At 39.6% G+C, this 26,229-nt stretch overlaps 1 protein-coding gene across 1 annotated transcript; it reads left to right on the top strand.

The window, feature by feature from the left end:
• Positions 1 to 1,376: 1,376 nt before the first annotated feature.
• On the top strand, positions 1,377 to 5,685 carry LOC128984315 (uncharacterized). Its single transcript, XM_054403622.1, has 2 exons — positions 1,377 to 1,467; positions 2,189 to 5,685. The coding sequence occupies exons 1-2, from the start codon at positions 1,377 to 1,379 to the stop codon at positions 5,683 to 5,685; spliced, it is 3,588 nt and encodes a 1,195-aa protein (XP_054259597.1).
• Positions 5,686 to 26,229: the final 20,544 nt, after the last annotated feature.

Raw genomic sequence — 26,229 nt, 5'->3', positions numbered from 1 at the left:
AGACAATTCGTAGGGGATATTTCGCTCATCGAGCCACTTGATCATGTCTTCTTTTCTGCTATTGGAGTTTGGCGCTTTGTCAATTTGTTTGTTGTGATAATTTGCGTTATCTATTACCAATACCGATCGGGGCTGTATATTTGGTAACAACTGGTTAGTGACCCACTGAATGTAATTCGAATTGCTCATATTATCATGATAATCGCCGGTTTTCTTCCCTGCTTTCCACATAGCCAAAGCGTTGAGGACAAACGCTTGTTCCCCTCCAGCATGGACAATTATTAACCTTTCCCCCTTAGATACTCGAGTATGCAATACATTTTTAGATCCATCCGACCACATTTTACCCGACACATGATCCGTACATACATAGCTCTCATCCATGTATATAATGGGTCTACCCTCTTATCTGAGTTTTTTTATCGCCTGAAGATAAGTGATTCTTTTTTCTCTATTTTTTTATAAGTATTCTCCTGTTGTTTTGCGTTCTTTTCCAAGAAAAACCTAACTTTTTCAAAATTATATGGACGCTCTCTTCAAATCCACTAAAATTAATTTTTTCCCTGAGTAAGTTTCGCAACAGTTTTGCAGTTGGAAGCTTTTTTCTGTTATATAAAATTCGTACATTAACCTCTGGACGCCACACTCGTCGAAATTGTCCAACCCGGTGATGGGCTTTTGCCTCTTTCTGTTTTTATTAGGCGTTAAAAATATTTTACTCCCTCTTTACTTACGTGAATCGCTTCAAACTCCTTGTTAATCCGTGAAATTGAACGTTGTGACACTCCCGTAGCTGCTGCAGTCCGCTCTCGCGCCTTCTGGATGGGTACAGTCAATCCGTTGGCACTCTCTTCCCTCATAAATTTGAATACAGCTCGTGACATCTAAGCTGGCTTTTGGCCGATCGCTACTAATACCTATTTCAAAAACATTATGTCCCGTCATGCGGGTTGTATAAACTGTCTTCGCGACCTATATGAAGGCGCTCAAGTACATAATACAAGGGGAGTCAACCCCGTGAGGCAGCGGAAATGTTTGCAGTCCGGTCGTTTCCCTACCTCAACCCTCCTCCCGCCTACTCTGCCCGCGCTAGGCCAAGTGCCAGCTTAGGTGTCACGAGCTGTACGTTCGACACTATTTCCCTACTTTGGCTTGTTAATACTTTGCCCCCAATCCCTACCTTAGATTTAAAGTCCGCCCTATTAACACTTAAATGTTAATCAATAACTAAAATTAGCACTCCAGCACAACACTCCAATAGCACATCTGACGACTGACTGATACAAGTAGAGTGTTTAGGAATTCTAGAATGTTGTCATAACAGTGGCTACTATTAGTCATCATCGGGGGCACAAACCCCGTGAGTCAGCGGCGGAATGTTGGCAGAAAGGTTTTTACCTGGCTTCCACCCTCCCCCCGCCTACAATGCCTACCCTGCCGCGCCTGGCCCCAAGTGCCAGCTTAGCTGTGACTAGCTGTACTACTACTGTTACAATATAGATACTTTTAAATCACTTTATAATAGTTATAATAATAATAATACCGGAAGGTCAACGTGAACTAGATATGAAGAGTGAGAGAGAGAGACGCACGCAATTTATGCACGGCACATGACGGGAAGCGACTGAAACAGATACATGGACTCCACCCGGTAAGGTGGAGATAGAGGGGGAAATTGTCACACCGTACGGGGCTGTCTATACTATTATAAAAAAGAGGTGGTTGCTGTATGTGTGTATGTGTGTATGGGAAAAGTAAACTCGAAAAATACTGAACCAACTGGGTTGAAATTTCACACAGAGGTAGATCTTGAACCTGGGAAACATATAAGCCTATTCACTTCCTTAAAATCCCCTCGGGCTACGCCCCGTGAACGTCCTTAGCTTCCATGTTTACATTTTATAAGGATGTAAACAATCAAATACTGAATTGTAAAAATTTTTAAGCAGCTGTAGATATTGCAATTTGACAGAAGCCTAATAGCAGTCAGACTGAGGTATTTTTGGTCTATTTGTGTTTCAGATGTTTTTTATTGTCTTACTTGATTTGTATTTACAAGCATTGATGAAACTGAGTGTTCATTCAGTTTGTATTTGAATAACTTTATTTGAGCTGAAATCAAATGTGCTTGAAAGTATTGATTAAATGCCAAATAGAAAAAGTAACCTCTCCCAAAAATAAAAAAAAGCCAGAGTAAGTGCCCAGTTGCGTGATGAAGAAACCCCGGCTCAGCGCGAAGCCCGACTGGCGGCAAACGCGGAGAGAGCGGCTGCTTCACGTGATGAAGAAACCCCGGCTCAGCGTGAGGCGCGTCTAGCTGCAAAGGCGGGGAGAGCGGCTGCTTCACGTGCTGAAGAAACACCGGCTCAGCGTGAGGCGCGTCTAGCTGCAAAGGCGGGGAGAGCGGCTGCTTCACGTGCTGAGGAAACACCGGCTCAGCGTGAGGCGCGTCTAGCTGCAAATGCGGAGAGAGCGGCTGCTTCACGTGCTGAGGAAACACCGGCTCAGCGTGAGGCGCGTCTAGCTGCAAATGCGGAGAGAGCGGCTGCTTCACGTGCTGAGGAAACACCGGCTCAGCGTGAGGCGCGTCTAGCTGCAAATGCGGAGAGAGCGGCTGCTTCACGTGCTGAGGAAACTCCTGATCAGCGCGAGGCCCGTCTAACTAATGACAATGAAAGACGTTTTAACCAAAGATTAAGCCAGACACCACAAGATCGTGAAAATCTTTTAAGACAAAGAAGGGATGAAAGAGCGAATTTCATGCGTATGACATGGGATCAGTTTAGGGGTATAGCTTTTAACTACGATCCAATTATGCCTTATAACAATCATGGACTTTTAATGATTGGTGGCATGACCAACATTTGCAGGCACTGTGGCGCGTTTAGGTGGAAAAGTGAAAGCCCTGGGATCTGTTGCTCTATGGGAAAAGTAAAACTTCCAGTGCCTGAGCCACTAAAATCCCTTCTTGCTGGGGAATCTCCCACTTCTAGAGAGTTTTTAAAGAAAGTGCGTCAATACAACACATGTTTTCAAATGACATCGTTTGGAACAAGTGGTCAGGTTATTTCCCATAATTATCCTACCACATTTACTGTGCAAGGACAAATATACCACCGTATTGGTTCAATTTTACCGACAGAAAATCGTGAGCACAGTTTCCTTCAGGTATATTTTATGGGCGACAATAATCAAGAATTATCTAGACGTTGTGACAACATCCAAGATTTAAATCGGAATACAGTGAACACTTTACAACAGATGCTTCATGAAAACAACCAACTCATCCGTACATTTAAGTTAGCAATGGATCAGTGGCCAGCAGATGAACTAAAGGTGATCATTCGTGCCGACCGTCGGCCCCCTGGAGAGCATGAAAGACGCTTCAATGCACCCACAACTAATGAAATAGCTGCTGTCATTGTTGGCAATGAGTTTGAAACACGTGACATTGTTCTTCGACGGCGCGACGAGACTCTGGTTAGGGTGGCGGAAACACACAGGTTTTACGATGCTCTGCAGTATCCTTTGATATTCTGGAAAGGTCAAGAAGGATACCATTTTTGCATTCCACCAAATAATCCTGCCAACAATCAACCTGTTTACAACAAAAAGATAACTTCCCTCCAGTTTTATTGTTTTCATCTTATGGTTAGGAATGGTAGCTTCTCCATTCATCTGTACAAACAACTGTTGAATCAATTCGTTGTCGACATGTTCGTTAAAATTGAGTCAGAAAGACTTCATTTCAATAAAAAAAATCAAGGAAAACTTAGGGCAGAAAACTACATCCATCTCCAAGACGCAATTGCTGTTGACGGTACTACGAACCCTAACAACCTTGGTCAAGTAGTCATTCTGCCATCAACGTTTACCGGCAGTCCACGTTATATGTACGAACATGCTCAGGATGCGTTGGCCTATGTAAGACATTATGGGAGACCAGATTTGTTCATCACAATGACCTGCAATCCTAAATGGGAAGAGATTACCTCAGAATTGTTTCCAGGACAAAAAGCAACAGACAGACACGATGTAGTTGCTCGAGTTTTTCGACAAAAAATCATAAAGTTTATTGCCGTTATCACCAAAGGTGAAATATTTGGTTATGTAAGGTGCTGGATGTACACTGTGGAGTGGCAGAAACGCGGTTTACCTCACATTCACGTTCTGACTTGGCTGTCCGAACAAATCCAACCCAACAAAATTGATGACATCATAAGAGCAGAAATTCCTGACAACACTGTCGATCCCCTTCTATACGACATTGTTATAAAGAACATGGTGCATGGTCCATGTTGTAACCTCAATCCTAACTCCCCATGCATGAAACATGGAAAGTGTACAAAAGGGTATCCAAAATCTCCTATTAAAGAGACTCAGACTAACGAGAATGGCTATCCACTGAACAGAAGACGCAGCCCTGATGACGGTGGCAGAATTGCTCATATCAACATGACAGCCACTGGTAACAATCCTGTACAAATTGATAACACATGGATTGTTCCTTACAGCCCACTACTAAGCAAGTTATTTAATGCTCACATAAATGTCGAAATTTGTAGTTCAGTTAAATCGATAAAGTATATATGCAAATACATTAACAAAGGCAGTGATCAAGCAGTATTTGTACTTCAAGGCGAAGTGAACCAACATAACCGCCGTGACGAGGTTGAGATGTATCAGTCGGGTCGGTATGTCAGCAGTAATGAAGCTTTCTGGAGGATATTTAGTTTTCACCTTCACGAGAGGTACCCAACAGTGACACACTTAAGTGTTCATCTAGAAAATGGCCAACGTATTTACTTCACTGACCGAAACATGCACGAAATAATCCAAAACCCTCCAAACACTACTTTAACTGCTTTCTTCAAGCTATGTCAAAATGATCCATTTGCCAAAACACTCTTATATTGTGAAGTGCCTCACTACTACACATGGAATGCCACTAGAAAAAAGTTCCGGCGTCGACTATTGGGCGTTCCTGTTGAAAACAATCCAGGTATAAAGTACAGCGATGCTCTGGGTCGTGTTTACAACATCCACCCTAACAACCTTGAATGCTTTTGTTTGCGAATGCTTTTGCACAAGGTGCGTGGTCCGACATCCTTCCAAGACCTGAGGACCGTTGAAAATGTCATATATGCAACTTATAAGGAAGCCTGTCAATCTCTCGGTCTTTTAGAAGACGAAAATCACTGGGATTCCACAATGCAGGAAGCTGCCTTAGTTAAGTCAGCGCCACTCATACGCCAATTGTTTGCCATTCTCATTAGTTCATGTGGGCTTCTAAACCCTTTACATTTATGGGAAAAGTATAAGAGTGACATGTCTGAAGACATACTCCACAGACACAGAGTTGCAGTTCCTCAATTGGAGGTAAATGACTTAATCATTAACGAAGCTCTCAAAGATCTTCAACAGAGAATTTTGTCTATTTGTGGAAAGGATCTTAGCGCTTTCGGTTTACCAAGACCTCATTTAAATTTGGAAGCCAACACAGAAGTACTCCGTGAAAGGTCTTATAACCCTGATGAGCTTGCACAGTATGTCCAAGAAATGACACCGAAGCTACTTCCTGAACAACGAAATGTCGTAGACATTGTTCTTACAAAAATAATCAACCAGGAAAGTGCAGTTTTTTTCTGGACGCTCCTGGTGGCTCTGGGAAGACGTTTGTTATGAAACTTTTGCTCGCACATATTCGGAAAGAAAACGATATTGCTATGGCTGTTGCATCTTCAGGTATTGCCGCCACTCTTTTACCGGGAGGTAGGACAGCACATTCCGTTTTTAAACTTCCCTTAAACTTGACAAGCACAGAAAGTGCCACATGCAATATCAGCAAGGACTCGGAGCGGGCAGCTTTACTTCGTCAGTGCAAACTTCTGGTCTGGGACGAGTGCACAATGTCCCACAAGCGAGCTCTAGAGGCTTTAAATCGATTATTGCAGGATGTCAGGGGGAACAGTCTATTGATGGGTGGCTTGGTAGTGCTCTTAGCCGGAGATTTCAGACAAACTTTACCAGTCGTACAAAAAGGGACTCCTGCAGATGAGATCAACGCATGCCTCAAAACTTCTATCCTTTGGAGTCATGTTACCAAACTACACCTAACCCAGAACATGAGAGTGCACCTATTTAACGACGTTGACTCAGGACAGTTTGCTCATGATCTTTTGACAATAGGCGAAGGAAGAGTACCTTCAGATGTTCATCAGATGATCAACCTACCTAACAAGTTTTGCAATTTTGTTTCTTCTACTGAGGACCTTATTTCATCAGTGTTTCCAAACATTGCAGTTAATTACAGTTCAAGTGACTGGCTATGCGAAAGAGCTATACTTTGTCCAAAAAATGACGCGGTTAACAGAATAAATAACAAAATCCTTACATCTCTACCTGGTGAAACCACCACTTTTAACTCAATAGACACAATTATGGATGAAGAACAAGCTGTAAATTATCCAAAGGAGTTCCTCAATTCTTTGGAACTTTCTGGAGTTCCACCCCATGAACTTTGTCTTAAAGTTGGTGTGCCTGTTATGCTAATGCGAAATTTAGATGCACCGAAGTTGTGCAATGGAACAAGGTTAGTTATAAAAAGCATCAGACGCAACATTGTTCAGGCCACAATAATTACAGGCTACGCTAAAGGCGAAGATGTCATTATTCCTAGAATCCCGATCATACCTACAGACCTACCATTCAATTTTAAAAGGCTTCAGTTCCCAATAAGAGTAGCTTTTGCTATGTCAATTAATAAATCTCAAGGGCAAACAATGAAGGTGGCGGGACTTCATTTGGAAAACCAGTGCTTTAGTCACGGTCAGTTGTATGTGGCGTGCTCCCGTGTCTCCAGTGGTAAAAACCTTTTCATTTTAACATCACTAGAAAAAGTCACAAACATTGTATACAAAAACGTGCTCTAAGATAAGCATTTGACTGAAAATATTATTTTAATAAAGATAAAACTATTGGTAAAGGTTTACTTTTTTGTTTATTATTTTATCTAAAAGTTGGTTTATATTTTTTTGTTTGTCTAAAATTTATGAGATAGTTTTAAGTATCAATGATGATTTTTTTATACTAAAGGTACAACGTTCTTCCACACTTAATTTTCACCCCGTTGCGAAGCACGGGTATAGCAGCTAGTACTCTATAAAAAACTCTGAACATTACAATGTTAAATTGTGGCGTGTTTCATGAACAAAAACTGCGCAACGTAGAGACAAACGCATGCGTTGCTCATTCCATACACGTGTCACGGCTGCGAGCTCTGAATCAGATATACACTTCACAACTGAGTTACGATTTATAATATCATTCTGACTGATGAATGTTGTAACGTTACTAAAATAAATCCATAGGAAACCTGTATTTCCTAATACATTGATGTATGTTACTAATAAAGTTATTTGAGTATCCTGTATTATTCATGATGAAAATAAAAAGTGAAGTTAATGCCAGTGGCCAAAATTGGGGGCTGGTGGCGCTTGAGCCGTCACACTTATGTTTGTCAATATTAGTGTAGTGTAACAATTTCGCTATATTAAAGTCAGTTGGCCTACGACGGACAAGAAGCATTATGAGACACCAAGATGTGCATAAGAAGATTATATGTATGATTTTTTTCTTTATCTCCTTTTAAGTCTGCAATTAATTTCCTATAATTACCTTCAATGTACGACACATTATATTATTCAACTTTACTGCTACTTTGTCACATTTATTGACTTGTTCGAACCTTACAAGTGATGCACCTGTCTTTGGCAGTTCCTCTTTCATCAAATCTCTGGCTATACCACTTAATTCTCTAGTTTTTTTTGCAAGGATGCAAACATTGTGACGTATTTAAATATACAGGGTGAGGCAATGAAATCGCCCCAATTTATAAATAGTACTAACTCAATAATATTCACCATATAGATATAAATAGCACATCAAAACAAAGTCATGCAATTACTTTCCTATGATTGCCTTCAATGTACGACACAAACTTAACTATGTCTTCTTCAAGGGCAACTTTTTCATCCCTGAAGACTTTTGCCAATTTTTGAGACTTTCTACAAATCCTTCCTAATTTATTTTTCCACTGTGAATTCATTAGATCTAAAAAGTCATTAATCATGTCTATTGAATTGCGGTTTTAACTAATACCTTTACACAAGTTACTTAATCTTTGTTGCTTTACAATTTCAGCTGTTATTTTTACTGGTTGACTCAATCTATAAGAAACAGAGGGAACGCCTGAGGATCCAGTTTTTAGATCATATCCTGCCATGTTCAAAGCAGATTTGACCATTTCATCGAAATATTTAGGATTGGAACAATCCTCAAAGCAACTAATATTACTATTTTCTCTTTTCTTTTCAATGAAAAGTCTACTTAGATCCCTGATTTCCCTAATTAAAGGTGGGAATTTACCTTTCGTTTGCTTTGCTCATTAATAGCTCCGACAATCCTCGTTTTTGATGGGTCATGGCAAAAGCTAGTTTCATCACAATTAAAACGTCTGATCGGTGCGAGCATGTTCAATGTTTTGTGGTAATTTAATAGAAAGGCGATGTCTCTGTCTGAAGGAAATGAACCAGTCAGGTCCAGGGCGGATGTCTTTGAACCGTGTCACCAACTTATTTTTTACAATGTAGCACTGGATAACATCTAAAACTTCTTCACAGGATAAACCAAACACATTTCTGTCCATAATTCTTATGCAGTTAGCCAGTTCGAGTTCATCATGTGTGGATAAATATGATTTTACACCTCCCCCCCTTTACCTTCATTAGATGTATGACCTTTTCATCGAGTACCGTGTACCCGATGCTTCAGGGTACTGTGTGGGATGTTGTAAGCGGCAGCTGCTCCACGGATGGTCTTACAGTATTTCCATTCTGGACATCATTGAGCTCCTTCGACTGTGTAGTTTGTGCCAGCACTCTTCTCCGTCTTCCTCGTGTAGTTGCGCACCATTGCCTGAAAAAATGTAGGTTTTCAGTCAAGCTTCAAGCAAATTAGGCTCTAGTGTTAAGATAAGCAAATCAGAATATAAAAAGCTTTTCTATAGGCTGGTGAAGTTAAGTAGTTAAATTAGGCTCCAATGCAGCTCACCAGAAAAAGATCCAACCAACAGGCTGCTTTATCCACTTGACTACCAAAAGCACAACGTTTAATCAATCCCGTTTAACCAATAATAAATAGTTGGTTCACTTAAGGTTAGGCAAGTTTTGTTTTAGGATATTTAAGAATAGGTTTCAGTACCACTCTTCATTAAGTGGGGCAACTGGGTCCTCTTGGGGTAACTGGGTCCCTTTGAACCCAGTTACCCCAAGCCCCTGGCCCAGTTGCCCCTTTTTCTCATTTCTCTCGGGGTAACTGGACCACCCCAGCCAACTAACCTAAAAGCCCACTGAGAGATACAATGCATAGATTAATGTGTTTAAGAAGTATTTAAGATTATTTTACGATAGTTAGCATCAATTCAATAATTACATGCTATTCCTGGGACGTAGCTTCAAGTTGACGAGCAGCTCGTTGTAAGTGGAAATTTCCAGAGTAAACTTTGACACACATCCAACTCAAGAAAATTGCTGCATATGGGTTTAGAGCTGATGTTTTGGAGGGAAAACAACCAGAAGCAGGTGTACCAATGGAATCAGCCCAAAATTCCCACAAATAAAAATATGCATTACCTATGGCCCAGATACCCCAAGGCCCAATTACCCCAAAGCACCTACATTTGATCGACTAGCATTTCACGTCTGCTTCGGTGAAAATCATTACCAAATGTCATGAAAGGGTCCTCCACTGCTACTTGGGAAACTGCATCTAATTTGATGCCATTCAATATTTCATCAGCAAACTCGTTATTTACAATGCTTAGAATGTTTTTATTTACGTGTGGAAGCGAGTGATCTTTTAAGGCATGTACAACTTGTGATAAAATAGGGTTTAGATTTAGAAACTTCTCACACTGTCTCAAATTAATCGACAATTTGTCTCGGCGATAATAGCCTTGACAATGTTCACAAATTATGCCTCCTACAGAATTTGTATTTTTATGACTAGACTTATTGATCTTAATGCCAATACAGAGAGGCCTCTTCAGTTTCTGGGTGACGCTTTTCTATGTGTTCTGCGAGTCTGGTCACCAAATGTTTACAATAAATGCAATAGTTTTTTTTTCCACTTTGCTGAAGTTGGCTGTTTAGTGGTTGCAATTTCGCTGTCGTTGACACATTCTCCCCCTTCGTCCATCAACGATTCTATGTCGTGTTGGGTTGTGTCCTGTCCCTCTGAGAAACGCTGGTCGAATTTTTCAGGGAAATCAATACAGGCCACAAAGTTCTAGAAATAGAATTTATACTAGGTTATTTTGTAATTAAAATATAAACAAGGTGAAAAAGTATGGACAAAGTCTAATAAATATATGGTGTTGGTTAAACTATACCAAAATCAAAAGCATCGAGTTGTAAACAACTGCAATTTTTGGAAAATAATTTCAAATTTACCTTTAAACACTTGGCAATGAAAATGTTTCTGCCTTGTGAACAAAATTATAATTTATTTTGTTTCACTACAAAATCGTTCCCAAACAGGTAATTTAAATGTTATTAAGGCTCATTTAATTATATTAGGGGTTATTTCTTCAAATGCATTTTTTTAGGTTTAAACAAGACAGCTGCTGTATACAAATTACCTGAATCTCAAGCTGAATCAAGCGTGCAAAGTGATCATAGTAGCTTCAGGAATAAATGAGGATTTTGTAATACCTAACAATCATCCACACTATTATACACTACCAATCCACATGCATCATCGCTTACCTTACATCACTTCCTGACCTTTATGCAAAGAGTTCACTACCTTCGACTTCCTCATAAGATAATAATGAAATCCAAGACAGTCCATTTAACGATCAACCTGTAACCTCACCCACCCTCGAACATGAGTCCGTGAGAAAAGGTACAGATGAGACACCCTCGGAAGAAGAAGACAGTGACAACGAACCCGACTTTTGTGCCAAGAGTTCACAAGCTACTTCGACCTCATCAGAGGATGATAATGCCACTAACGAAAAGATTGAGACGGGAAGTAAGGATATTTTTGAAATCTCTGAGAAGTCAGACTGCTATATGGACAATTCACCGATAAAAACTACCTACGCTAGAAGATGAATACGACATACAACATAACATAATTGATTCCCAAACTGATGCTCAAAAAGTTGTTGTCGCTCAAACATCAAACCTGAATAATAAATGGTCCTGGGACAAAAAATTTCCTGGCATATTTTGTAAATCTTTTGTCACAAAACTTCTGTTTGTTGACACTTCAAACAAGTGCATAGCCAAGAAAAGGATGTAGTAAAATTAAAAAGTTTGCCTCCATGTTATCCAGAAAGAGTTAAGATTCTAAATCGCTTAAGAAATGCTGGCCTGTACCTTCATAGCTCTGAAGTATTGACAAATAAAAAAGGTACTTTGACCCCACTTTGATAAAGTACAGGCAAGTAACGGCTAATCCGTGAGAAGAGGTACAGATGAGACACCCTAGGAAGAAGAAGACAGTGACAACGAACCCGACTTTTGAGCCAAGAGTTCACAAGCTACTTCGACCTCATCAGAGGATGATAATGCCACTAACGAAAAGATTGAGACGGGAAGTAAGGATATTTTTGAAATCTCTGAGAAGTCAGACTGCTATATGGACAATTCACCGATAAAAACTACCTACGCTAGAAGATGAATACGAAATACAACATAACATAATTGATTCCCAAACTGATGCTCAAAAAGTTGTTGTTGCTCAAACATCAAACCTGAATAATAAATGGTCCTGGGACAAAAAATTTCCTGGCATATTTTGTAAATCTTTTGTTACAAAACTTCTGTTTGATGACACTTCAAACAAGTGCATAGCCAAGAAAAGGATGTAGTAAAATTAAAAAGTTTGCCTCCATGTGATCCAGAAAGAGTTAAGATTCTAAATCGCTTAAGAAATGCTGGCCTGTACCTTCATAGCTCTGAAGTATTGACAAATAAAAAAGGTACTTTGACCCCACTTTGATAAAGTACAGGCAAGTAACGGCTACGTCTCCTACAAAACCAATCCCCTGTGTCTATTGTAATCAGCTCTACTCTAGGAAAATGTTATTTAGGCACAAGAAAGTATGTCAAGGAAGAAATAAAACAAATGCTCCTGTTGTAAGGGTGATAAATACGGTATAGTATATGTTACCAACATCCTCAGTAGCCGACCACAGAATACTATTAAGAAGATCCATTATTGCAGGCATGAGAGATGGGCCGGAAAAAATGAAATAGATAATGATGACACTATAATGCAGTTCGGAGCGGAAATGTTTGAAAAGCTCGTTAGTACGCCTGGCAAGGAAAACCACATCCGTAACAAACTGAGAGAGCTAGGAAGATTTATGGTTTGTGTAAAATAAAATAAATTATCGATAAAGAACTTTTCTGAACTCTTGAAACCAGACGAATTTCAAACAGTTGTGCCACAATGGAGTTGGCTGGCTTTGATTGTAGCACTAATCAATTCCAAATTCCAACATTAGTTAAAAACAATTGTAAGTCAATACAAAAATGCGGTGCGATGGAGAGAAAGATGGCCATGATTAGCAGAAATTAAATTAGAAGGAAGGACATCGATGATTTCATGTCAGTATTCGCGTAGATTGGGGAACGAGAATCACATCAAACGCTTTAAATACGCTATACACAGCCAAATTCAACAATTCAGATCCACTACCTGATGCTGAAGACACTAAAAAGCTATCAAGTTTTATTATTTCTGAAAAGAAACGTTGTTTGGATGCTATAGAGAGAGATGTCAATTCCGATACTTACACGCAACTGTTAAAAATTACTTTGGCCTGTGTTATAGTTAAAAAAAAAGGTTAGGTGATGCGCACAACCTAGGGGTGACCGCGAATATAACAGGAACGAGTAGTTGCGAAACTTACGATAATATAGTACAACATCTAAATGATTCTGAAAAACATTTGATTGCTAAGATAATATTTGTGAATAGTGTTCATGTCTAGAAATACTATCATTATAATAAGACAGTATTTTTAATTTTTTTTGTAAATAAACCTATATGAATGACATAAATGTCTATGTAGTTGCCTTTATACTCTGTTTGACAATCTGCTTAAAGATAAGTGGAACTTTGTCTTATTTTAGGATGTTTCGGCCTTCATTCAATGAACTTTTATTGAAGTTGCTTGGTGTAGCGAAGTCACAACTTAAGCGGGTTTAGTAGTAAAAACCCCCAAAAGTATGTCGTGCGCAGCCGACGGGCAACAACTAGTATGTTTTAGTTGAATGCGTGATAGACTTAATAGGTTAGGTTAAGTTAAGGTGATTTGATAGTAAATAAATGGTAGGAAACTGAAATATGATATATGGAGGTAGATTTTGAGGGGTAGGTTATGATTTGACACCTCGGTCACTCACCCTTGTCAGCTGTAGTGGCTCGAATATTTTTTGTTTCTTGCTGGGCCATTTTTGTTTTAAGTTTACATTTCAGCTCTTCACATTACATTTACAAACGTCAGTCTTAGGCCTACCAAATTTTAAGTTGAAATGTTCAATATAATAGTTTCTATACACATGTAATGGGACACAGCAAACCTTATCTTGGCCAGTACCTTTTTTTACTTGTTCGAAGCAGTAAGGAAAATGTTTTTTACAAAAGAGACGGTGCATTTTTGCGACACTTAGCTCAGAGGAAAGGTAGTACTTTATTGTAGAACTATAATGGGTCTGACAAGAAGGGAAACTTTTAATGTGACCATGAATTAAATTGAGTTTGTCTTCACTATATGCATAAGGCCTCTGATGCTTACTTCGGCGATCGGTTGGTAAAGCATCCTTAGATTTAAGATTCACCAAGCGTTTGATTCTTCCTTCTTTTTCGCCATGAAGGCTACAGTAAGCTTTCCTGCAAACACTTACTTCTTCCATCCCTTTGGATATTAAATAATGATAAGAAAAAAATGTGTCTTGGGTAGTTATTGACTTGAGCCATTCATTAAAGTTTTATTCCAAGTTTTATCCATTCGATAATATAATAATATTCGTCCAGTGGTCGAAAACTTGCAAAAAATATGTAATGGACATATTTCTCTATTCCCCCCATGCTGTAAATAAAACATGTGATTGGAATATCTTTATTTTTTTTTTTCATTTTCTGGTTATGTTTCGTTCTTATTTCGTCACCAGCTTGGCAACACATAGGACCCATGTAATTTTTTATTTTTTTTTCAATTTCAAATTCATTTTTGTGCTTATTTTTTTAGAGAATATGCTATTTTTCTGTAGTGATGAAACCAGGACCTGGGGGCTTGGAAGGTGATGGCGTAAACAACTTTGTCTGTTCTAGGAATGTCGATGGAAAGGTTTGTTCTAAGAGGCCAGATCCAATGTCATCTTTGCCTTGGAAAAAACTACGAGTCTCTGTACGTACACCGACATTAGATCAATTGTTATCCTCCATTACATTGCTCAAATATCAAGTTAAGATTGAAATGCCCTTGCATATGCTCAAGCCGTACACAAATCCTTTGTTTGAAGAAATATGCAAAAAATTGTTGGTGCAAACAATAAGGAAATAAACGACGTGTGACGTATATATGGAGTGCATATGTGAGGACCATCCAAGAAGACGAAGATCGTGTAACTATTTTGAAATTTTCAGATAATGATGATAACAACAAAGTTGTCAGAAATTAAATAGGCATATACAAATCTTCTATAAAAGATTGCGAAGAAAAATGTTCACTTGAACTAACAGGAGAAACAGAATGAGAATGAAAGTGCCAGGAATAATTGTGTAAAAGAATCCGAAAAAAACTTGAATGGCAAATTAGCGGAGTGATACGGACCGGGTACTACTTTCTCTAGGGCACCTATTTGTGTTGCCAGCTGAACCTAAAAACGTGTTAAATAGTGTTTGAAAGACTAATTATTTATATGCCTTATAGTGACTGTAGGAAAAATATAATGTGTAACACGAGTGCAAAAGGCCTTTGCTGCACTCAAGATCATTCCTTGAAAACAAAGGATTTCTCGTAAACATTGCTCTCGTGCGCAGCAAAGTGCCACTTTCCCCACTAGTTACACAAATAACTATTTCAGTATATGACCAAAGGCGGGAAATAAAAGAATCTTTCGTACTTGGTAGACTTCAAAGTGAACACCCTACTACCAAACAAGATGAGAATTGTGGCGTCGGATACTGGATCACGCCAGAGGACTGGAGTAAAGTTAAAGAAAATGATGGCAGTTATTCTTGGTTCATGATACGCGAGTTGATAAAGCTTGTCGCTGCTCTAGTTTTTAAGATTTGTTTGGTAAACTTCACAACTAACTCATAGAAGAAATAAGAGCAATATTGGCGAGTCTGTGTTAGTATAGTATGGTAAATGTAAACACGAAGGCTGTAGGCAATTTCGATTTGATTTAAATCAAGGTACTATGTTATGTTATGTCATATTCTTTGTCAGCGAAGCCGAAACTTCCCGACACACCCGGTACCTATTACTTAACCCGGGACCTATGATGCCGATTGGAACTGACGCTCCAACCTTTATGACACCATAGGAGGATGACTTAAGGTCATCACACTCACCGGCTGCCGAACGGCAATAACCCATCGGAAAGAGGGTTGCCCCTCAATCCTAACCAGGGACACCGGCTACTTTATTTACACGCCCACCCCAATTAAGTTCCAACAAGGCCGAAGCCCTTTGGACTAATGGGAGTGCCCTGGACGTGCCTTAGTGCAAGCAACACTCGGGACCTATCTAATCCCTGACAGGCAGAACCCGCCATCAAAGCCAGAAGGAAGGGGACCGCCAGCACGCTGACGGGGGGAACCCCAACCTCCCATTTACACCACTACCCGATCGAGGCCTTACCCAGTTGCTGGGAAACCAGAGATACCCAGAGCGATAGATCCCCAGATACCCCTGGCGGGCTCGGACCCAGCACCTGATCTACTTCGTTTGCCCGTCAGACCCAACATCACTGCCAGGCCCTCAGGGTTTCCCAAAAGGAGGCAGGTATAGAAGTGGGACCCACCCGGATGAACCTATCCACCAAAGGTGGCGACACCCTTAACTCAATTGAGGTTCCAGGGAGAACCCCCCACACTCTAGATAACCATACCTTCCGTGCTCAGAGACAGGGATTGGAAGGAGAAGTACCTACACCCGTTACCCTCACACTGCGGAAAGTTACGTTCCCTAGAGTGTCCCCGTGAGCTGCGGGTACTCGCCCGATTTCACCTCCAGGTAAGGCTACTTCAAGGTACCTAACTCAAGGTACTGGTGGAATGAAACTAACAATATCTGCAAGCGGTAATAAAAGACACCAGGGAAAATTGTCATCTAAGTGGCATAGAGAGAAGTGTCGCTAAGCAAGAATTGCTAAAAAGGTGCTGAATTTTAGGAGTGAAAAAATTCTGCAAACAGAATCGCGAACTGTTCTTTCAGGAAATTTATTACAAATCAGATCCTTAGATGTGGTTAGGCAAGCCAGATCAGAAGCTGCTAAAATGATGGATATGCACAATGAGGATGGAATAGATTTGATACTGCGATTCCGAGAAGACAGGGATGGCAATGAACAACGAAAGCAAATTAGTAAAAATGAAAAAGTGAACATTGAAGATGATGAGAAGATAATACAGAGAATTCGTGAGCTACTGCATGTAAACATATTTAGCAAGATTCAGCTAAAGACGCTCAGATTTGCTATTAAAAATGGAAAGAATAAAATATGAGTTCTCCATATTGATAGCACGAAATCAGTTGTAAGACCTTTGAAAGGGGATAGGAAAACGGTGTACTACTACTCTGAATGTGTGAACATATCAGGAAAACTGTTACTAATTCTCGATTTCGTTAGCTGCCAGCATTATGTAGCTTCAATTACATAGTTTGTTTGCAGTTCACTTCCAAAAAAGGTTCTTAGGATATAGAAAAATTTTCACACACATTGTAACAGATTTCAGCACCACGCTTTTGCCAGCCGTTATTTTGGCTTGAAACCGAATAACAGTGCTTGCGTATCTAAGAAAATGTTTAGATTCTGCTTGAAACCCAATAATTACAAAATTAAGGGAATGGTAACCATTGATCTATGTTGCAGCCATTTCATGCATATGGTATCCGGTAATTTGTCAAAAATTGGAATGACCAAAGACTTGAAAAGATGTTATATGTGTTGCATGGCGTCATTAACTGCAGCAATTTTGAAGAATTTAAACGAAAGGTACAGGCACTAGTAGTAGCTACAAGTTTGTTTATTTTCAAACCTATTATTTTGTTCTGTATCTTGAGATAATATCAATATTTATTCCACTCTGTTACGTTGATCCACTCTGTTACTCTTCAAATTGGCTAAAAATCCCAATGACAACAACCAGATTAATTTAACAAATATATTTATTTTTATTTTAAACATTCCTTTATCAAAATATATTAGTTGCATAAACTATATAAGTATGTAGCTACGACAAGTAAAAAAATTATATAGAGTATCCAATACTTCAGTAACAGAGTGGAACAAAACATATCAATAAAACTTTAAATTCTAATTTTACCTTCTATTCAACATTGTATTATTTCATATAATGATAACTATCAACTAAAAACCCAAATAACATATAAACAAATTATAACATTTAATAATTATGATGATTTTAAAATTGGTAACAGAGTGGAAAATTTATCGTGCATTGCACACATGAATCAACAATTTTCAATAAAAAACATTTTTTTGCCCAAGTGAAAAACCTGCAGTAGTGAAGCCATAATATCAGAGAATGGGATGGTAAGGTGTTAAAAGTAATAATTTAAGATTTAAATTTTCATATTCTAAAACATGAAAGTTGCATGTATTTTGGTAATGACCCAAAAAAGTGTTTTTTTTTGTAGTTTTTAAGTATTGGGGTAAAATTCTTTAAAACATCAATAACATTTAAAAATGACTAGTCAATAATACGATTTAGCTGATACGATAATACGATATCAACAGCATCTGAACGTCAATATATTGAGTGGTCTTTGACGTATACAAATAACATGGCCTAATTTACAGGCTTGTTTGCATATTCACAAAATCGTAATTAAGCTGACAAACTTGATGACAGTTGGCGTGATTCCTCCAGCTGACATGCCTATTTCCTTTTGCAAACAAGTTAGAACATTTGACCCTAAGCTTTCGGTAATCATTTTTATTTGAGAAGGATTAAGTTAAGTTAAACTTAAAGTAACTTAATTTTCAAGTAATATATATTATGTGTACGTTAACTTTCCTTTAAAACTTAAGTTGTAGTTCTGTATAAGTTCCAACATATTTCTTGAAGCCGTTCGTAATTAAATTAGGCGGCCGAAACGAACATGTTATTCCAAACTGCCGAACGCATTGTGATTTAACTTAAATGGATCATTTGTAAACTAGGCTACCGAACTATGGATTTTTTCATAAGCACAAGGAGAAGCTGGAAAAAAATTAAAAACATGGTGTTTCTATTCACCCCGTAGAGCGGGGTGAATAGAAACAGGTGTTGTTTTCTAAGCTTGTTTCTTTTCTAACTTATGTAGGGTGAAAGGAAACAATCAGTAGTGTTGTTGGGTGGATAGAAACATGTTTTAGAATGAACACTAAATATATTTGATGTCATATAGACATATCAACCAACCGAAAAATAGATAAACACACAAAATAAACTAAATTGAATTTAAAAAAATACAGTTTGGCTGGCTAAGTGAACTTAATAAAGTGTGGAATGACTTATGTCATCAACAAAACTAAGTCTGTTTTTAAATCGAGATGAAGATTTCGAGACATCAACAGGAGGCCTAAGTTTCATGACGACGTCAGCCTTCTCGAAAAAACTCTCCTCTTCTGTAGTGGAAAATGTGGAACTGTTCAAATTTTTTTTGTAGAAACGTCCAACGTAACCATCGTCTTGAAGCTCCGTCACTTGGCAGATGTACATTCTGTATACCTTTGTAGAGTCTCCATACACCTTAACAATTGCGAAATCTTCAATTTGAAGGGAAGGGTTGAGTTCTTGTATGTCTATTTCGTCCAGGTCTGAAGAAGTGTCAGATGGAACGAGATCTTGATCGCTATCTTGAACTGAATAGTCCGAGTCATCTGATGATGATTCACAGACGGTTTTTGTATTTTTATTCTTGCTGCTTGGGGCACCACTAGTACCAGGCACGCCAGGTTTAGATGCTACTGGTAGATCATCAACAGATACCGGTACATCATCTGGATCAGACTCAAAATCAGCGACGGAAACACTCTTTCCAGGTTCGACATTTACTTTCACCCGTTTTTTGCGGGGTTTAGTTACCTCTGGATTTCTTAGAGTTTTCAATAGTTCTTTAAATGTGTCATCGATGGCAACCACGGGTGATTGTGCTGGAGTGGTTGCGGTTGATTCCACACTTTGAGTCGACATATCTTCAGGTGGTAGCATATTCAGAACCTCACTACGGTTGAGAGGATAAATCCCACATTTTCGAAAGCCAGATTTAACGTTCTCGGATTTACATGACTCACATAACGCTTTTAACAGGCTGGGAAATTTGCTTTTAGGTATAGTAGGTTCATTTCTGCCAGGTCCTAATTTCCACTCAAGAAGTAATTTACGCCATGCCATTTTCAAAGGGCGAAAGAACGCCACGTCGAGTGGCTGAGTTAGGTGAGTAGAATTACTAGGCAGAAATATAAAATGGACATCGCTATCTGCACATTTCTTTATGGTTTCCAGTGACAAACCATAGTCACCCCAACCCACCATAGCCACTTAGTGGCTTGCTAAGTTGTCCCCAATCATGTACTTTTTGCCATCAAGGCGTCTAAAATATGGAAGGGCTACGGTTTCGACATAATCAGAAAAACAGTAGTTGTCAAACCAGCCGCTCTTTGTTCTATTGTACCTAGAACCATCAGGACCTCCTTCTCGCCAACTTTCATACATGTTTAGGGCTTTGTACACCACGTAAGGGGGCAAGATTTCACCATCGGCAGCGGCCGAAACATGACCGAGGTCGAGCTCTTCGTTGAGTTCATCACCCTTTCAGGGTATTTGCATCCCCGTCTAGTTATAACTTTTTTCCTGCCTGGATCGTCAGACAGATTCGTCTCGTCGTAATTAATAATATTACAAGGAGGAATGTTTACAAGTTCTTTTTCTAGCTTGTCAAAATATGCATTTATAACTTGTGGGGAGATAGCAGCTCTTGCCCGTTTAATATTTTGACACATCCTTGATGACAAGTCGTCCTTGTGTCTTCTCAAAAAGGATTCAACAAAATCCCGTCCAGGCAAATTGTCCTTGAATTGCCTGACTGTCTTTCCTTGGCGATCAAGTGATTCTTTTATCAATAATCTTAAGGTCCACGAATCAATGGTATAGCCCCAGTCAGCACAAACACCCAACCTACTTATCAGTATTTTTTCTTCTTCTTTAGACAAAGCAGTTTGCCCACCTTTTTTTTAATAGTATCCCCCCTTTTATAATGTCTGTACAACACACTGTAATGGATCCCATGTAACTTTGCACTCACACGAAGGCTCTTGCCATTGATTATGTCTTCAATTGCTGATTTCAGAGCTTCTGGATCAATTTCTTTTTTAGCTTTCAGAGGTTGGTACTTCCTTGGCATTCTGAAACAAAATGACTACATTATAGATTTGCAATAGCTCACATTTACTAATCGCCCAAAAAGGGGTGAATAGAAACACTGTTTCTATTCACCCCACAAATTATAAATATGTGTCCTAACCTATACAAAAAATTCTTTAAAGAAAACGGGATATTTTCAGCATTATTTCAAAACATAGTAACATTTATAGGTAAATAAGGTATAGGAAACATATAACACTAAATGCCTAACTTATATTGGTATAGTACTTACATGGAAAGTTTAGAAGATCACAAAAATCACGAAAAATAATCTGAGTTGTTAATGGCTGCAAAATCCAACTTCCAGTGCTGCCAACATAACAAACTAATTTTTCCATCAAACTGTACCTAATTACCCACTCATAAATGAAACATTACCCCGGTAGCTTTATTTTTACCCTCTTGTCACATTACATCACATTTTTTTTTAGTTTTGTTGCTATTCACCCCACTGTTTCTATTCACCCCGTTTTACGGTATTTCTTTTGCAACTCTAAAAGAAAAATACCTCCGCAGCAGCAAACCTACAGATGTGCAAAATTTCAAAAAGCTTAGTAGATATGGTTTCCTAATAAGAAAAACAAATATTGTGGTCGATGGTATGTATCTATAGTGGTGGCTGAGAAAGATCCTCCCGCAGAGATATGTGCATTGGGGTAATTTATTTGTAATTAATATAGGCTATGTATTATTTTATACATTTTAACTGTATAGCAAAGCCAAATGTAGGCCTTAAATTTATTATATATATACGTATATATAATATATATATATACATTCACTAGACGTTTAACAAATGCATAACAAATATCGAAATACAGAATCTAGATATCTAATAAATATACCAAAATAAAAAAAAAACATTGATGATACATCTATTATACATCTGTTAGATCTATCTACTAGATGTATATTTAAGTGGCATTTAAACGTATAGTAGATATTCATTATACATCTAGGTCTAAGATATATACATTCATTAGATACCTTAGATATTTGTTAAAGATATCTATTGGATGTATCATAAACATCTTTATGCTATATGGGTAGTGATAGCTTTCTAGAGAACATTTCAGAATCTGAAACAGAGTCTAGTTCAGAATCAGAGGATTCTGGTATTAGTTCTGATTCTAACTGCAGCTCAAAGTCCTAAAGTCTTGACAACGATCCTGACTATTAATCAGAATCAAGTGATGATGATTCAAATAGTGAAATGTCCCCCTAGAGGAGACATAGGCTCGATCTTGTTCCAGCCTCAGTAAATTATGTGATTGAAGATGTCGTAAATACCTATGCAAATCAAACACCTCCTTATAGGCCTACCTCTGTTGACGAAATAATTGAAGATGTTGTGGCAGATTACGAAATTTCTCCATCACCTATCAACGACCATAATGCAAATGAAAATGAGCTAAATTCCAATGAGAATGAAAATGATATTGAATGCACTGTAATTGAGGAAAATTATGACAGTGATTTCTTACACAGTTTCAATTTTGACGAACTGCCAGACCGAAATACTGCCCACCTCATGACTCACCACCAATCTCGTATTTAAATTTATTCTTTTCTGCCAATCTGCTAAACTCTTTTTCCTACAGTCACCCGACAAAGTTGGCTTCCTTGTACTGTTTATAGTACAGAAAGCTGCTAATTGTTGCATATTTATACTTTGCCGTACGGTTTATACTTTGTCGTACGGTTTATACTTTGCCGCACATCAGGATTCCAACGAAACAACACAAAACAGCGTGGTTCTATTATGCACGTAATCCGTGTACGCTTGGAAATAGGTTGGCAACACTTAAAGATAATTATACTATGAGCAGCTGATTGACTATTATAACTACGATTTAACCTGTCATTTCGTGTTTATAGTTTCGGTATTTCTGAACTTTCTGGAACTTTAAACGTTTTTAAAACATTCCTACGATCTTAATAATCAAGGAAATACCTTTAAAGCATTTTTTTAGGCGCGGAAACCACTTCAAATTACAAAAACATACGGAACTATATTTTCAAAACGCGGAGCACATTTCTTGCCGAGGAATAATAGCGGAGTGATACGAACCGTGGGTACTACTTTCTCTAGGGCACCATTTGTGTTGCCAGCTGAACCTAAAAACGTGTTGTATAGTGTTTGAAAGACTAATTATTTATATGCTTTATAGTGACTGTAGGAAAAATATAATGTGTAACACGAGTGAAAAAGGCCTTTGCTGCACTCGTAAACATTGCTCTCGTGTGCAGCAAAGTGCCACTTTCACCACTAGTTACACAAATAACTATTGTTTTTCGAACCAATCAATATGCTAGAGAATACATTGTTAGACACGCCCATACATTATTACCAGGATCCAGAGTCAGACATTGGAAAAATGTAACATTGGCCGAAATGAAGGCATTCATATCAATCATAATAAATATGGGAATGATGAGGAAACCCACTATCCAAAGTTGCTGGTCCAAAACTTCATATCTTATCATTCCCTGGTATGGTAAAATGATGAGTCGTAATAAGTTTGAATCTCTTCTAAATTTTTTCCAAATAGTAGATAATAATTCTTTAGCCAAACCAGGTGAACCTGATTATGACCGATATGCCAAGTTTACCCCGATAGTTGACCATGCAAATAGGATTTTTAGAACGTATTACAATCAGCGTCGAGACATTTCAGTGGATGAAAGCTTATTTGGAACAAAGTCGCACTCACAAATCCTACAGTATCTACCCAACAAACACCAACATCTTTGGGGTACCAAAATGTGGATGCTCTGTAACTCGGTCGCAATTGCTAATCTGCCGTTGGCTATCAGGTAGGTGGACATTTCAAGCATGAGTTGCTGGCGCAGGTCCTCTGGAAGATTAAGGTTCCTCAGGCCATTCCTGGCTCCAGCGGCTGCGTCCAGGTACTGAGGAAGCCATGCTCGTGGCAAGGGCACTGGATGGTTGGCGGGTGGTGGGCCATATGACGTTGAGGGCTGGGAGTTGTCAGGTTGTGCAGGTAGGGAGGAACGGGCAGGCTGAGGGGGATGGGCCGAATGGCAAGGTTGACAATGGGAGGTTGAAATTGTTGGAGGAGTGCGAGTAGGGGGTGGGCTATGGTGTGGGGGGGCGGGGGGCTATGGTGTTGGCGGGGTGAGGGTCGAGGTTGGGGAGAGGGGTGACCTGAGGAGTCTGAGGAAAAGTCGTTTTGATAATTGGTTTCGAGGCGGAGCCGTGTGTTTGGCTGAGGATAGTGTGAGAAGATTACGGTGTTGAGGTTGTCTGGTGGCGGTAACAACATGACTGGGGGTATGGAAAATTTAGATAGCCACTCAATGATTACTGTGGGTGGGACCTGAAGGTTGTGCCTACTGAAAGATCGGGGTCTGATGTGGGCTATTGCGAAGGCATAAGAGTTTATAAGGGCTCCATCGATCAGAGGAGATCAGATTAGTGACACTTCGGCCCCGGTGTACTCGTAGGGCCGAAGGCGGGTGTGTGGGGAGTTCCCACGGATGTTCAAAGGGGCAAGAAGCTCGTTAATATATCTACTGTGTGTCATTCGGAGAAAGATATTGGCAAAGTCCCGGTTGAAATTGAAGCCCAAATTAAAAGTATACGAGAAGAAGAAGTGAAGTAATTTAGTGTCGAAGAGGGTGATGGGGAAAGGGGCGCCGTAAACGTACTCGACGTCTTCGGGATGAGTACGGATGTAGATTGTGAGGAGGCGGAGGGCAGATGAATTGCCGAGGCTAGCTATGCACGTTGCGAACCGGTCCTTCCACAACTTCCTGACGGGATTCTCGTAAGGGCAACGCGGGTTGTGACAGCTGCCATGGGCAAGGTGTGTACAGCGACAGGGTGAAGGGTCGCTGAGTGGGTGTGTTGCAATGTAGTCTGTGAGCAGATTCATGCGAGGACCTGTGTGTTGAAAAAAAAAACAATTGTGTTAGAAATTTGTTTCTCGTTTTTTGTATGTTTTTTCTTTTTGTGTTTATGTAATTATTGATAAGTGCATTTTTTACGTTTATAAAATATCTAGACAATGCATGATTTGTAGTGGTTAAACGTTTATGAAGTTACTACTGGTTGGGAAAACCCTGGGTATAGGTGGATATGAATTGTGATTGGATGAGGAGTGGTACGGTGTAATTGGGATAGATTGGGGACGGGCCGACAAACAAAGGAGCTAACATGGGCTGGGTAGCGTTTGTGTTGTGGGCGGAAGTCCTGACAATGCTGGAAGATCGGGAGTATCTTGTGGAAGTGGATATGGGGGAGAATACGGGACTTATTAAACAGTAACGAGTGGGAGCCAGTTTGAGAGAGGATGGAAGTGTCGAGGCGACTTGATCGTGAGGCTGTTGTGTGGTGGCGACGGTTCAACGTTGTCCTGACGGGAAGACCGTCGAGACGTTGGGACACTGCACGTGACTGTGACGAAAGGCGGGGCCGAGGATGTGTCGCAGATGATGACTGTCCCAACTGTGAGTGTTCACTCAATGATGCCCTGCCGGAATTCGAACTGCGCTGAGAAGATAGGCGGGGTTGAGAGTGTGTTGCAGTCAAGGATGGTTGTCTCTGCGAGAGTTCATTCAATGACGCATTGCCTGAAGTTGTGTACACCCATAGTAGGATTTCCCGACGCAATTTATTCAGTGACACCCATGATTCCAATAGTTCCCGCCGTTCTCAGTCACACTCCCATAACACACCAACCCGTCACTCCCATCATTACAGTTTCACAACGCCCCACCGCTCGTCGCACCGTTCCCGTCGTTACTGTCCAATAAGTCCCGTATTCTCCCCCATATCCACTTCCACAAGATACTCCCGATCTTCCAGCATTGTCAGGACTTCCGCCCACAACACAAACGCTACCCAGCCCATGTTAGCTCCTTTGTTTGTCGGCCCGTCCCCAATCTATCCCAATTACACCGTACCACTCCTCATCCAATCACAATTCATATCCACCTATACCCAGGGTTTTCCCAACCAGTAGTAACTACATAAACGTTTAACCACTACAAATCATGCATTGTCTAGATATTTTATAAACGTAAAAAATGCACTTATCAATAATTACATAAACACAAAAAGAAAAAACATACAAAAAACGAGAAACAAATTTCTAACACAATTGTTTTTTTTTTTCAACACACAGGTCCTCGCATGAATCTGCTCACAGACTACATTGCAACACACCCACTCAGCGACCCTTCACCCTGTCGCTGTACACACCTTGCCCATGGCAGCTGTCACAACCCGCGTTGCCCTTACGAGAATCCCGTCAGGAAGTTGTGGAAGGACCGGTTCGCAACGTGCATAGCTAGCCTCGGCAATTCATCTGCCCTCCGCCTCCTCACAATCTACATCCGTACTCATCCCGAAGACGTCGAGTACGTTTACGGCGTCCCTTTCCCCATCACCCTCTTCGACACTAAATTACTTCACTTCTTCTTCTCGTATACTTTTAATTTGGGCTTCAATTTCAACCGGGACTT

The sequence above is a fragment of the Macrosteles quadrilineatus genome, unplaced genomic scaffold (assembly GCF_028750875.1).
Source record: "Macrosteles quadrilineatus isolate MER2022 unplaced genomic scaffold, UCM_ALF_1.0 Scaffold_2__2_contigs__length_208266976, whole genome shotgun sequence".
Taxonomy (NCBI): Eukaryota; Metazoa; Arthropoda; class Insecta; order Hemiptera; family Cicadellidae; genus Macrosteles; species Macrosteles quadrilineatus.
Note: the sequence above shows the minus strand (reverse complement) of the source record. Positions and strands in the feature narration are given on the sequence as shown.

Coding starts and splice junctions, on each gene's coding strand:
- LOC128984315 (XM_054403622.1), top strand. CDS start 1,377: ATGTTGGCAGAAAGGTTTTTACCTGGCTTCCACCCTCCCCCCGCCTAC. Junction 1,468..2,188: donor CCCCAAGTGCCAGCTTAGCT/GTGACTAGCTGT, acceptor AATAAAAAAAAG/CCAGAGTAAGTGCCCAGTTG.